Source organism: Parasteatoda tepidariorum, chromosome 8 (assembly GCF_982258835.1).
Source record: "Parasteatoda tepidariorum strain Cologne lab strain chromosome 8, Ptep-v5.0, whole genome shotgun sequence".
NCBI classification, from domain to species: domain Eukaryota; kingdom Metazoa; phylum Arthropoda; class Arachnida; order Araneae; family Theridiidae; genus Parasteatoda; species Parasteatoda tepidariorum.
Window position 1 is genome coordinate 30,828,846 of NC_141762.1, and position 15,999 is coordinate 30,844,844.

A 15,999-nucleotide genomic window follows, 5' to 3' on the forward strand; every position below is an offset into this window, starting at 1 on the left:
TTTAAAGGTTAAGTATAAGCTGATTTTGCATTTGTATTCTTTTATTGTAAAATATATTTAATATTATTTTTAATTTTGCCATCTATTTTTATTTAAAAGAAAAGAAGTTTTTCGCATGGTTCATTTTGTTGAAAATGAAAACCAGGACCAGGATCCCAATTTAGCTTGAAAAATTTAATACATGTGTAGAAAAAGAGACATACCTCAATCATTTAATACGCTTGTGACCACTTCTGTAAATAAATTCGTACAAAAAATGTACATATACTTATGAAAACTCGGACTCGCAAGACCGCGTAAACATTAAAAAGATATTTTTTAAAATAAATAAATAAATTCTTACCAGAATTGAAAAAACTTTACTACCATGTCATATTGTTCTAAGCCAAGCTTCTAAGGCAACCATGGCAACAGTAGTAGATCAAAGTTAAAAAAAGTCTGCGATTTAAAAAATATTTGTAAGGAACTTTGTTTTCGTTTTCTTTGAATCTTTTTAGAAGATAGTTTGTAAGTAAATAATGCATATTGTATGCATTTTTGATAAAAATGTATTCAACAGTTGCTTTTTGTAAGTTGTATAGCAAATAATTGTAAAGCTATTCGAGAAATTTTTTAAAAAAATGAGCTTTCTTGTGTTTTAATATTGAGAGACAGTTCTATATACATACTTTAAATATAACACAATCTTTTTCATGTCTGTTTTACTACAATACTTAAGTGAGTTTCAAAAACGAAAATAAATCGATGAAAAATTAGTCAATCTTGAGTAAAATTGTAGAAAAATTTAATAATAGAAAACTAAATACTTATTTTTAATTTGTTTTTTAAGTTATGTATCAGCTTAAATTCATTAAAACAGATCTCAAATCTGGAGAATTATTTCAATCGAAGTCATGGTAACAAAACCAGATCTCATGAAATTGTTACCTTTTATAAAAAATTACTTTTTATATTGTATTATTAAAAGATTATGAAAGAAAATTGACAATTTAATTTTTCAAAGTTACAGACATGTAAGAGCCAATGAGCAAATATAGAAAAACCTATAAACGATTCTGAAATAAATAATCGTGGTTTCAATTGTTTATCTTCAGAGAAACAAAAGTATCAAAATATTTAATCTAGTAGACTAAAGGAAAATACTTCATAGGAAAAGAAAAAATTTATCAGAAAGTAAAAAAAATAAAATGTTCTAAATAAAGGAGAGAATCTTTGCTTCAGTCTCCAAATTCATTCCTTTTTATTTATTTTTAATTAAGTTAAATAAATAAATCTGTGGAAATCCTTTTGCGGCAAATATAAACAGTATTTTTTAATCATTAATGAATGACTTAATACCTTTTCATAAAAAAGAAATAAACAGTAGCAAAACTTATTGCCCTTAGGCTGAAAAAAAATACCTATATTAAAAAAAGAAGATTTTTTTTCACATTCTTTCTAAATTAAAGAATATAGGTTAGAGAATGATATAAATTTAACCAACATTAAAACTAGTACTTTTAAAAAACCAGTTCATTCAATAAAAAGAAATGTATCTGAAAATGTGCCGCTTGATGTCTGAAAAAATTAACAAAGAAATTTTATGTTTATGATATCTTTCAGATGCAACTTTATTTTATTACAAATAAGTTTTGTAAGAGTAAGTGTTTAGCGAAAAACATGACAAATAGTAGTAGAGACTAAATAATTAAATTAAACCTTAATGAATTAAATTTCTAAAACCAGCTAATTCACAGATGAGAAGTACACCGTGATGAGTAGCGTCAGAATGACGTCATTGATAAAGTATATTTTGTGTATGCTATATCCTTCTGATGAAGCTAGTTTTTTTCATTTGTTTCGTTTAAGTCAGGTTTAAAAAGTAAAACGCATATGATACATTCTTAAAAATGGGGATTAAATAAATCAAATATTCAAAAAAGATTTTTTTATCATTGAAAGTATTTTTGATCTCTTTTATATTTCTGTTTTTATCAAAAAGCTTTTTCATTTATAAAAAACAAAATTTTGAATAAGTTAAATTTAGCCAGTTTGCATGCAATTTAACAACCAACAATAATTTAAAAAAAATATATAGTATGCTTATTTCAAATATTAATTTAAGGATTTTTTTATTATGGGAGTAAAATCCTATTCATAAAATTAAAAAACAACACAATTTTATATAAAAAAATTATATAATGTTAGTTAAAAATATATTATACAAATTATTTCATTTGCATAAGCACCCATTCATCTTAAATTAAATAAGAAACATCTATGTCTATTAATTTCTCCATCTATTTTTTCTGCATTTTTCACCCGGTTTTCCAACAAACAAAATATTAAAGCATGCATTTTTCTTTCCCGGAGATTAAAAAGAGGATTTCTCGAACATCATTACCTTTTCCGAGGATTATCCAGAGCCGCGTTAGAGCAAAGACTCCATGCATAGCGACTCCTTAAAACCACATTCCATGTGCACAAGACTCCAAAACTTCAGATGGTGACTCAGAAAAGCTTTCAGCTTCTGGTTTTATGCTCTTTACCAACAAGTTCTTCATAGCATGCCATCTGGTGTTCAATTGAGCAACTCTATCGATCACTAAAGAAGAATGGAAAAGTTCCGGACCTTTTTAGAAGAGGTTGCATTCGAGTAGGTCATACAACTTTCTAAGAAATTCCCTCATCTTGAATTCTCTATAAGGGAAGATGAAGATTCTTAAACAAAATTTATGCTCTTTTCATACAATCGTTTTCGTAAGAATTATGTCCTTCAAGTACAAATAACAAATATTTAAAATTTAATATATTAATGTGTGCAGCAAAACTTTACTTACAGTAGTGCTACACATTTTAATGCTAAATTATCGCTAAAAGTTGAATAGCATGATAGAAATGCGACATTTTAAATAAAAAAAAGTAAAAATGTATCAATAGTAATAAAATGATGTAATTGTATTGGTTAATTTCCTATTTACGAAAACTAGTAAAAACATGTGAATTATGTAAAGGTATATTAGACATAATAATCAGTAAAATAAAATAATTTTGTTTTAGATTGCTTATAAATTACTTATAATTCATTTTTAAAGTAAGCAATAATAATATTTGTAATAGAAAGAATGCTTTGGTTAGTACTTGTGGTGGATCCACGCATCTGTATTTTATTTCAAAAGTTGGATTATTATTAAAATTTTAATACGTGTTATTTTCATTTAAATGAGTATAAAGCATGCGTCTGGAAGCATTGTAATTAAGCTCGAAGCGAAAAAAAAGAGGAAGAAGATAAGAACAAAAAAGTTAGGAAAGAGAAGGTTAAAAAGAAGAAAGGAAAAAGTGAGGTCGGAAGTATAAAAAAAAAGGAAGAGAAAGAATAAATAAAAATAAAGTGGGAAAGAACAGACATGCAGTTGAAGATGTAGAGAATAAAACACCCTCTAGTAATATGTGAAATAAAGAAAATGGATATCTTTATAAATATATATGTTAACGTGTGAGTCAGAGATCTGCAGAACGATTACCTTCCCCAGTGAATGCCAACAATCACATAATCGCTTTGGTGATTGTCCGAAACACCGTGTCCAATTTGATACTGAATTATTTATTGATATCTTAATACATATTCGATATTGTAATAACATATTAGGATAGATTCGGAATATTGCGTAGTGGCACTTATCCTTAAAACAAAAGTATCAGTGCAGGGAATATAGGGGGAGTTTATACCAGGCAATGGCACTTTATTTAGAAAAAAAAACTTCCGTATAGAGAAAGCAAGGGCATCACTCAAAATGTCTCCAGTTTAGCTAAGAAATTTTTTTTTGAGAAATTCGACATTATTCGTTAATATACTACCTTTCAAGAAATATATATTCCTTTACAACATTCTTCTAACTTTTAGATGCTTTTTTTGTAGGGCGTCCTAACGTTTGAATCCGTTTTATCTTTGCTCTCAAAATAGACCACAGTTTCAAAAATAACTTTTTCTTTTTAGCCAAATTTCTTTCCCTAGAGCATTTTTTGAGATCTTCAAAGAGTCAGTAGTCTCTAGGGGACAGATCTGGAGAGTATAAAGGGTAGGGAAATAATTCAAAACGCAATTCATTTAATTTAACAATTGTTTTTACTGGCTTGTGGTAAGGGACATTGTCTTTTGGAAACGGAATTTTTTTCTTCACATGTGAGGTTTTTTCCCCCCTGATTCTCCGGCTCATTCGATTCAATAATACCATGTCACATTCGTTATTGGTAATTTTATCTTTTTCAAGATAGTCGGTGAAAAAAAATATCACGCGTGTCCCAAAATACGTAGGCTAAAGCCTTGCCAGCTCACTTTCGAGTTTTTGGTCACTTTGTACGACTTTCACCGGCTGCTGTCCGCTGAGCTGAAGATCCATTTGATTCAGGAATGTAGAAATGGATCCATTGCCACATATCTACAAAATAAATCCTTTTTATCTCACTTTAAAAGTTCCAAACAGCGTTCTGTATCATCGACATGTTGGTAGTTTTTGGTTCCGTGTGAGTAAGCGATGTTCTTATTTTGAATGCAACTTGTGCATGCTTAAATTTGTATGTAAAATATTAGGGGGATAAGCCACCTGTTTGCTGACACTCGCCAACCCAAATGATTGCTTCGCTGTAATTTCTGTTACTTGGCATAAAACAGTGGAAATTATTCAATTAAAAATATATGTACTAAAAAGAGCACTAGTACCCCCCACTTCCCACGTCGAAATATTACCCTTATGATGCTATTAAAATTTACAAGTATTCATTTTTCTAAGTAATATATTTTTTTCGAAATAACATTCAAAATTAAAAGTATATTGTTATAACAAATTTGATGATTTCACAACTGTAATTTAAAAATTTTGCTTACCAAATGGACGGCAATAACAACGAATGTATTGACAATAATGGAAAACTTCGACACCATCTTTGGATTCTTATATATAGTACGATTCAGTACACTACCTTTTGATATTCTTAAGGTGTCAGACGCAATTTCACGCTACGGTTTTTCAAAACTATTTTATAAAATATTCTGATATTTTCAGGAAAAATGGTTGATTGTGGAGTATCAGAGTGCTCATCATCATCCATATCTTTACAACCGCGCTTAAATTCAGCATACCAGTCACTAATTGCTGATTTCCCTGGTGCAGACTGGGCCCGACTTAGCCTAATTGGGGCCCGGGGCAAAAACCTTTCAATGGGGAGGCCCCTCTGCTTTCATTACTTCAGTAATAAAGAACCGAATTTGATGGAGGTATTTAAATTTTTCACCTCATTATTAATAACAAGAAAATTGACTAGAACCTAAAATAGCTATAAAGTACCCCCCCCCCTCCAATGGTCAAACAAAATATCGTGCATTTTATTGATTTTCTGACTATTATATGTCCAACATTTAATAACAATGCAGTTTTCTGATTGTTAACTTGGTCATCCAGCTGCGAAAAATTCCTATCCTTGCTGACATTAGGGCGAAATTTAGCTAAGTTTTCACAATTACGATGGCCTAATTACGCCAATCAAAAGCTTGTATTTTTGAAAACATATCGCATTTTGCGATATGTAAAAATACAGAATTTTGTCTGGCCAAATTTGTCCATCTTAATTGTGAAAATGTAGCTGGATTCCGCCCCTAGAAAGCCATGGATTTATGAAATATAGATTGTGTTTTTACGAAGATTAATGAAGAAGCAAACATAAAACTGACGAATTTTATACTGTAATGATATTTTGTTTAAAAAGGTTTACTAAGGAAAGAAACGTAAAATAAACTTTTTATTCAATTTGGGGCCACCTCTGATGTGGGGGCTGGGGGAAAAGGCCCGATTACCCCTGCCTTAGTCAGGTTCTGGGTGTAGACACTTATAACACCTATCAAGTTACTGATTTGCTTCAACAGTAATTTTCTCCTTTACAAAACAATGCTTAGTCAAAACATGAAATTTGTTTTTATCTATTGTTTTACAAACTGCTAAACTAAAGTCACTAAAACTGCCTGTAACCTCTAAACTGATATCAGAATGTCATGAAAGTTTGACAGTTATAGTTGCCACTATCCGTAAAATGCTGTTATGGAGAAATCAAATGTTTTTTTTTTCAATGGTGCCATTTATAAGTCAAACCGGAGACTTATTGAGTGGTTTGTAATTCCGGACAAAGATTTTTAATCTTAGACATGAGGGTAGAGAATACTGTTTCATATTCCTACACAAGCTCAGATTTTCTATATCAATTTTTTTCCGAACTCTATCTTAATCAGATATTAAAATTTCAAATAAATGTTTAAATATTAATGAAGAAATTAATATCAAATTCAAAATTTACCAAAGCGATTATGTGATTTTTGACATTCAACGATGAAAGTTGACAAACACCAATTTCGGTCTTTCTCAGTGGTTTATAGTGTTTTGCAAAAAGTTGTCATACAGTTTCAAATAAAAGATTTCGACTAGAAAAAAAAAGTATTTTGATTTTAATTATAACCAAAGAAAATTTTTAATTTATAAAATCATTATAATCACAACGAGTGGTAAAAGTTCATCTTTTTGTTTTTAAACAATCTTTATCGCTTTAAAAAAAATAGCTTAAGCTAACTCCATAGCATCCATAGAATTTTTTCCCTATTCTTAGTCTATAATGACTCGAAGTTGGTTCGAAATTGCACCTCATCAATTTCAGAAGATTACTTATATTGAGTTGCTCAAGGAGTAATTTTTTTATGAAAATGGAAAGCAGTTTTCTTATGGTGAATAACTAATTTATTATATAATATATTGTCAACGTGACGACACAAATTTATTGCAGTAAGAACATTAGGAACCTACATACCGAGCTTTGATATTAAGCCTTAGGCTGTTCAAATAATTATGAACGGTCAAATTTGATAATTTGAATGTCTCAGTATGAATTTGGTAATTTTAATGTTTAATAGTTTATTAAATCATATATTGTGAAAGCGATGACACAAATTTATTTCCTTAAGAACATTAGTAACCCATATGCCGAGCTTTGAGATTAAGCCTTTAGGCTGTTCAAATGATCGTGAACGGTCCAATTTGATAATTTTAATGTCTCAGCAATCTCACGAATTGTTATTAACCGGTTTGCATCAGTTAATGTTTTTATTGTGTCCTCAACTGCTTAACTAGCGTGGCTCATCTAAATCGAAGTTTTGCTGAATTGAAATTTTGCAAATCAGTTTTGGCACTAGCGTAATGCCAATGCATCTTCACCATACAAAGTGGAATATATTTTTTTCTTGAACAGTATTTTCAATTTTAGATAGTAAAAAAGTAAAACATGTCGAAATTTCTGCTTTATCCTTTCCCTATTTAAAAGTATACCAATTAAAAACTACTGAGTAGGATCAACTGCATAGAACTTTTCACCTGCGATCGTTGCTATAACAACCTTCAAAATATATCATGACTGTGATGCTTAAGTGCGAAATTGACTGAGAAGAAAAAAATGAAATCCTCTATTGGGGAAAAAATAGACTACTTTCCAAACATGTACTTTTCAAAATAAGAGATAGTGATTAGTAAGATCTAAATGGTGATAAGTAAGAAGATATCTTACTAAGATATGGTGAGCTTGGGGGCATTCATCTTTTGAGAAAAATCTGTCCGATTACCCCTGCTCCAATGTTGGACATTTTTTGCAGTATGTAAAGAAGCATAGTCCTGCATCAAAATTTTTGTTTTCTCCAAATTTTGTGACTGGAAAAATAAATTCTAACTTAAAAATCTTCTTTCTCTGAATTTTCTTATCCTTTTTATACCGATGCAAAATTTCATTATATTTTTCCTCATCATAGAAATGTTCCTCTCTGTCAAAAAGCTCCTTTAAACGTTTTTGAACATGCGTTTAAAAATCTCCGCCCCTTTTTTTTTTTATCGTGGGGTACGGTTTGAATCGATATTGATCACAATCGGTAATTTTGAAGGTAACGGGGATGTTCTCATCGAAAAAGAGAAACTCGTCTCCAACATGTCATGAGAAAATGGTGTCACTTCCTTCCCCCCTCCTTTTTTTTAATGACAAACGATATGTCCTGCGTTTCCTTTTTAAAAGCTTTGAAACAATCTGCAGAAATTTTTAATATTTCAGGCAATTTAACATCATAAATTACTACCTCAATACCCGTTCTTCCCACGGGGTAAAAAAAGGAAATAACTAATAAATCTGTACTTATCAACAATGCGAACTCATGTGAAAAATTTAAAGTTATGAACCGACATAACAGTTAAAGCAAAAAAATATTTATTTATTATTAATTTTTGTTCTTTTTGTTTGCTTTACATTATTAGATTCAGCATAACACGCTATCATATCTTCACTCCATCAAAATAAAAATTAACTATATTCATTTAGCGTAAAGTTATTCGAGACTACCTTATGTAATTCAATCTTGACCACAATCAAGAAATTTTTGCTTTCAGGAAACTTTAAGAAAATGCAATATCAGTAGTACCTACTACCAAAATTAACGAAGCTCCATTCGCTATTCCATACAGTTCTCCGAAACATAAACCCCTTTTCTCTATTGATTTTGCTTTATTGTACAAGACTTGTTTTCATTTTTAATTGGATAACTGTAATTATAAATTACTTAGTTTTATTATAAAACGTTTTAAAAGTTATAAGCAAATGAACAGATGTGATTTCAGATAACTCTAGAAATACTAATTTGGTGATGATGTGTACCACATATGTGACCACGATCAAGTCGATCTTCAAGTTTAGTTCACATAACAAATAAAAAATATTTACATTTTTAAATACGTGCAACAAATTCTTCCTCTCCTTAAAAAAAGATCTATTAATTAGCAAATATCACTAATACCATCTCAAAAACATTTGGGGAAAAAGTAGAATCGTCGAGTAGAAAAGTAGAATAATATTTTTTTAGTTTACCTATTAAATATAATAAACATATCTTACCTCAGTTTAATAAGTTACTAAAACTTTTCTTAAAGTTCAACTTTTAAATTTTTTTTCAATGCGTTTGTAACCGAAATATCAAAACATTTTCAGTCCATATAATAGTTTGAAGGATTACTACTAATTTTGTAGTTTAAATTTTTGGAGACCTTGAAAGTTGTTGTTCAAATCTAAAATAATAGATTCAAGAATTTTTCACTCTGAATCACCCTGAATGAATCTCAAAATTTTGCTTTTTAGTTTTAAAGTGTGAAAAAAACTATGGTCTGGTAAATGTAATATAAATCACAGCTATAGGTGTTCGGCACTTTGCAATACCAAAATCCAGCATAGAGTTCGGAACAAGTTGGCACAGTTTCAAAAGGAAAATAAAATTTTCTAATGGTAAAAAAAATTCTAATAATGAAAAGATTGTAAAAATACTATAAACTCAAGTATGGATTAGTTATTAAAGTTTTTTGGTTACTGTTTCTCTAAATTTATAAAAATAAGGTAAACAAAGTATATTTAGACATCAGTTTTTATCATACATTTTCATGAAATATTTATCTTTTGTTTCTTATGTTAGGCTAACACAAGTAAAGCTAACTTTAACAGTTTCATTCATGCAAAGTTTAAAAGTTCAAACTTTAAAATTTATGTGAAACCACGTGTTGTGTTTCTTGAAATTACAAGAAATTAAAAATAAATTTAATTTATAAGATAAACACTAACAAATAATACAATTTGAGTAAAATTTGATATAAAGTATCCAAAATGGCAAAGAATTACAAAATACAATATAAATATATTTCTTAGAAACATTTTTATTCTTTTTCTCACTATAAAGTACTATTTATCAGTAAAATAATACATATTAATACTATTTTAGTGCTTTTGATTCATTATTTTAACAATAGATAGCGAAATATGCAATTAGCGAAGTTAAGCTTTAACTTAAGATTGATTCTAAATTCGTTTTAAAGTTTAAAACAATAATCATTTAGAAATCAATCGGCAGAAAAACCCTATTTTTAATTACATATTGTTAATTTAAAACAATTTTTTTTAGTTATTTTAGCTTTGCTGAGAGAATTTCAACATATCTTTTCATAAGTTAAAAAAACATTTTCAGTTTCTATAACTCAATTCTCTCAAATATATTGTGAAGTCGATTTCTTATGTTTACAAACTATTACTTAACTCTTTAAGAACCACCATTAGTTTCCTATATCATTTATATTATGTTGCATGTGCATTATTTTATTTGTCACCTTTCTTAGCATAAATTAAAATTTTTAACCCCTTAAAGTTAAAAGCTTAACTCTTCAGGTTTCTGCTCATTATTATTTTTACTCCTAAAATATCACTACTATTTTCATCAATAAAAAAAATCACAGCTATGATAATATGTATAATTAACTATGTTTTAGCTAAATTTATGAACTGTTGCAATTGACCCCGTAAGTGGGGACAATTGTAACAAGTACACGACTGTCAAAAATTGTTAATAACTAATATAATAACATTTAAAATAAGGTATTTATTTTTTTTCTAGTGGAGGATAGTCTACTTTACTCGTCTGTCAATTAATACTAATAATATATTGGATTTTTGGTTAGTAAAAAATGTTACTATTGACCCCACTCTCCCCTACAAAATGAATAAGTTTCATTTATATATTTACGTTCTATCTTTACCCTTCTTCTAACACTTCATATGTCAGGCCCCTGTTCCAAAATTTGATCCGTCACAAAATGAATAAATAATTTTAATGAAAAATATTTACTTTAAATTTGTCCTGTTGAATTTTAAGAAATTGCTCTATATGCTAAAATGAAAATTATGTTCTAAACTAATTATTTATAATTAAGAAATCCTATGAAATTCCATTGTTAGAATTTTCATTCAAAAATTATGTTAAAATAATCCTCAGAAGCCTGTATTTCCAATTAACCTAAAAATTTACCGTAAAGAATATTTTTTTTACCTTTAAAATAATGTTTATAATTAGTATGGTTAAAAAAACATGCATGCAAACTATACGGTTTTTAAAAAAACATGAATACATACTATAAGATTTTTAAAAAAAACCATGAATATAAACAGTACAGTTTTTTAACCATTTGCAACTAGCATGGTTTCAAAACCTTGAAAAAAGAAACTTAACAGGAAATTGGAGACAGTTAGTGGCTTTATAGTGAAGCCATCTATGTGTGAATGAGAGCATCGTATTCCAATAGTTCAGGTTTACAAATTTAGAAGACTGTGGACACTGGAAAGTCTTTATGTGTTGAATGGAATGGAGGAAATATGGTGGTGTCAACGCGGAGACTCGAAACACCACACCATTCTGTCTGTTATAAGATTGACAAATTAGCCCTATTGGCTACAAACTGTACCCATTTGCAACGAACTAATCGGGTTTACAAGATGAGCCTAGTTAGTGAGATAAATTTCTGATTGCTTAACCGTAATGGGTGAAAGCAGTTAATAAGCGGTTTTTCTCACAGTTAACAGTTTGAGTACTTTCTTATAGCTATTTGACAGTATTGTCTGAATATGGTATAGTAACAATTAAATAAATTGTTATTTAACCATTTTTTCAAAGAGATTCCTGTCAGTGTGATAATTTTATCGAATTATTTATGTATGAACTGAAAAAAATTAAGTTTCTTAAAGCTTAAAACTGTGAGTAATTGCTTTTAATTTTTTTATGTATGTATTCATTCGTATATATTCATTCAAAAATCAATTGATTGATTAGAAATGCGTAATATACATGAATATGTAAAAACAATTAAGAAACGGTTTAGGGCACTATGATTTTTCTAATAAATTCGAACCAGTTTAAAAAATCAACATAGCCATTGTATTTACTTTAAAAGTTTATTTCTGATATAAGTCAAGAAATAACCTTTAAGCTATAATAACAAAATAATTAAAATTAAAAAAAAATTAATAGAAGAAATTGAAAATTTTGTAACAAAGAATAAAAACAGGAATGCCTAAATGAAAAATTTGAAAAGAAATTCATTTCAAGTATTTGTAAAAAAATTAAAGAAAGTAAAACCAATTTTTTTTACAAATTTATTCGATTTTAAGTGCCTTAAGCTCTTTTTTATTCCCTTGAAAAATAACATATCTTTTTGAAAACCAATACTAAGTGTTATGATGATACCTAAAGAAATATCACTTCTTTTACAAGTTTTTACCAATCAATAACGCAAAGAATGATGATTTTTGGCAATTTTTTTCATCACTCAAGAAAAGTTATTAACTTAAAGATTAAAAAAAAAACTATAACGACACAGCCGTAGCTAATACCAATTTCTTCATCAGTCGTTACCCCCAGGTTGTTGCATCCAAGACATAAATTGCTTTAAAAAAGTTCATAGCGCCTGATAGAATTTTTTTTCCGCCATGCCTTTAATCTTTCTTAAAACTGATTCCAAATTAAAGCGCCAAAGAAGATTGAAAAGGAAAAAAAAAATATATCTATCGATAGTCGCCAAGTATCTAGATGGTTTTGTAAAATTCTTTGTTCGATTGGAAAATATTATCCGGATGAGAGATGAAAAAAAAAGAAAAAAAAAAGGGAGTTCGATCCTGTGCAATCAAAATGTATTTTTCCCTAACGTCTCTTCATATATGAAATGGAAGTTATAAAACTTGCGGCGCGTTAAAGGCAAATTCAGGAGATAAAAAAAATAACTTCATCGCAACAAATTCTTTTTTAGAAGAGAAAAAAAAGATGCATTTTTGTTCGTTTTTATCTAGCGGAGTTCATGGAAGTAAATGATTGGTTAAATTTTTTCCTTGATTGGTTTGTATGTAAGCATCGAAATGTGTTATATTTTGTTTATATATTTTCGTAATTCGGAGAAGAAGCTCTCTGTGGAGAAAAGAATTTTTCCACATCGTGGGTGGAAGGCTATTTCATTTTATGCTTCCCCAAACTATTAAATATTTTCGAGAAAATTGGAAAAAATGTTTTCATTCAGTATTCGCATAAAAATTTATAAAGCTTCAGGTGCTAGATTGAGATCTGGATTTGGTTTCTGGTTTGAAATATAAAGACCTTTTTATCCCAGCTTTATTCAAGAAGATTAAATTACGAATTTTAGATTCTTAACTTAGTTATTTATAAGCATGCTATTTAGATAAGTGTGTTTTGAAAAATGTGTTGATAAAAAAAAATTATGATGCCTTGTTTGTAAATTACAACTTACTAGCAAAGTTCACAATTTGCTCTCATTTCGTTGAAGTGAGTATAAGCCTATAAATTCTCAAAAATTCTTGTTTTAATTTTGAAACTCTTAACAAAATTTATAAATTAAAAGTAGCGATAAGTTTTCGTTAAGATATATTTTTAACTATTGTATATTTATAGTTTATAATAATTAAAGGAGAAGAAAATTCTAGTAAAGCTACTGCACTCTGTAGTATTGATATTTCTGGTTAAAAAAACCCCATCATTGTGGATAATAAAACTAAAATATACGGTATTTAAACCATTCCTATGGTAACGGTTTCTGTTCATATGGAAACGGTCGACCTGTTGTTTTGGCTTTCAAAATTATAGTTCTTATTAACATATATTTAATAAGAAATGCAACACTGAAAGGTAACTTTAAATAAATAGGTTTCGTGCCATGCTCAAAAATATCACAATAAATTTACCAAATTTTACCACATTTACTGAATTTGATCACATATTGTAAAATAATATTTTATTGCTAATTTTACCAAAATAATTACCAAAGCGCTTCGATAAAAATTATCGAGCTTTCTGACACTTCCATAGAGTCTGAAACATGGTAAATTTCACCATATTCTGGTAGTTTTATCCTTATTTTTTCTCATTGTAGTAATTTTTAGTTAATGATTGTATATAAATTTTTGTAATATCAATCTTTTGTTATATACTTAGTGTTCTTATATCTTGTAGTAATCTTGTGTTTATCCTATAGCTTTGACTTAACTACGTATTAAGAGAATAAAATGTTATCTTCGTAACAAAAGAAAAATTACCAAATGTTACACACAAGACACGGCTAAAAGTAACCTATATATAATGCACAAAAAAAACTTACTACCCTGAATTTTTGATTTAATGATCGATCTCCGCGTTCTAAACTCAATCTTAATTGTTCGAGGGTGTGTCCTAAAATATGTTAATAAGTTAAAGCAGACAATATTTTAAGGTAAGAAATCAGACAAGAATGTTCTTTCTCTAAACAAACACAGATACTTTTTCCCGACGTATTCGGATTTCTGAACCCTAAAAGATAAGGGGTAGCAGCAATCTGGGAAATACGGTCCCATTAGTTTGGTCGGGAGGATGGGTCAAAGTATTAAGAGAGCAGCATTAGATGGTCAAAATTTGGACCCTTTAATGTTAATTTTACTTTTTGCGTATTTCGCCATGCCTCAAGAAACTTTTAAGCAAATGGAAGAGTTATTGTACACATTATGAAAGTTTATTTATCTAAAGATAACACAATGCAAGAAATAAGATTTAGTAAATATTTGCTTTTTTTTATTACTTTAATTAATAATAATTGAAAAAAATTTTGAGTTGAAAGGCATAAAAGTCAAAAGGAATAAAACTTTATAAGGCAAAATAATAATCTTGAAGGAAATTGGTCGAATAGTTCTTGAGAAACCGAAATTTAAAAAAGTCGAATTCGTAAGTCGTATTTTTAAAAAAAAGCATGTTTGTTCAGAAGAAGTACGTTTTAATTGATTTTGTATCTCACTAATTAATCTTCAAGTACGTATCTTACTAATATCGTCTTCACTAATTAATTAGCATATTTGAGGTAATCCCTCGAACCATCAAGATTGAGTCTTGAAACGTGAAGATCTGATTATTGGAACAAAAGTTATTCATAATAATCCCTTTTTTTCGAACTGTAAGTCTGACATAAAATATTAATATTTAAACATACATATTATTATTTTAATTTTATTAACTACATTTATCATTCCAATTGATTCAACTTAGAAGCCTTGTAAATTCAAATTTATGAGAGAAAACCATGTAGCTCTTGAGTAAATTATTCGGATTAACTCTTCCTTAATGAAAACACTTTGGAGGAAACAAAGACGCATTTGCTTAACATATGGAGATCTAGACCACGAGAACCATTCTTTGGTTAACCAATAGAAAAGAAGCTCAGAAGTTCTTTCTATAACTGAGGATATTTTGCGTAAGCATTGTGATCCATAAAAACCGACCATAATGCATGCGCATAATACCAAAAATAAATTAGATAGGTTTTAAATATAGCAAGGCACTCTCGTCCTCAAAACTGCCAGCTAAACGAGGTAAGTTCAAATTTATTGTGAATATTCAATATTTCTTTAAGAAATTTTACTATAATATTTGTCAAAAAAGCTCGGAGCCAACAAATGTGCTTCTTTGAATTTTAATAAAATTTATGTGATTTTTTTTTTTTTTACTCAGAAAACTTTCTGTTAGAAATTATTTCTATAATCAATGCAAGCAGACTGTAGTAGTTTTTTTTTATCAATTTATGCTTACAAGTTATAAGAGAACTTTTGTCTGTTCTGGAGAAATTATATAGAGTTTTTTTTTCTCCTGTAACTAAAGAAAAGATAATTTTTCGATTGAACTCCTGATTTTCTTTTCTTCTATACAAGTTTTTTTTTGCGGTTTCTAAGCATAAATATTGTCTAACAGTAGTTTCTCATTAAATACACTATACTATTCTGTTGTTAGAAGTATTTTTATAATTTTTATCTTACAAGGAAACGAAGCCTATGAGCATTTCTTTTTCGAATTTCCAGGGAAATTTAATTAAAATTGTTTTGTTGATAGAGTTTAAAATTCATTGAAAACTACTAAATACTAAGCTCCTGGATCAAATTGTTTTGAAAATATCCTTTTTATCATTATATATACTGTATTTTATATTAACTTTTATTTAATCCTTTAATTATAAACCGGTTTTTTTAACACGGGCTTTCTTAAACTTCTCCTAATTTTATTATGAATTCTGCGACACTGTAAAATATTCCGGAGCAAACTGCAGTATAGAGTACCGGTAA

General features: G+C 28.6%; 1 protein-coding gene and 1 long non-coding RNA gene across 2 annotated transcripts in view; one reads left to right on the forward strand and one right to left on the reverse strand.

The window, feature by feature from the left end:
- LOC107449976 (cell adhesion molecule 2) overlaps positions 1-2,588 on the reverse strand; it is a 130,241-nt gene extending 127,653 nt beyond the window's left edge. Inside the window, exon 1 of the mRNA XM_016065671.4 lies at positions 2,384-2,588. Coding sequence (XP_015921157.1) covers positions 2,384-2,432 — 49 coding nt within the window. The 5' untranslated portion in view covers positions 2,433-2,588. The remainder of the gene's footprint in view (positions 1-2,383) is intronic.
- The window catches only part of LOC147806041 (uncharacterized), a 106,078-nt gene that overhangs the window by 49,152 nt on the left and 40,927 nt on the right, over positions 1-15,999 (forward strand). The gene's annotated exons all lie outside the window — the stretch shown is intronic.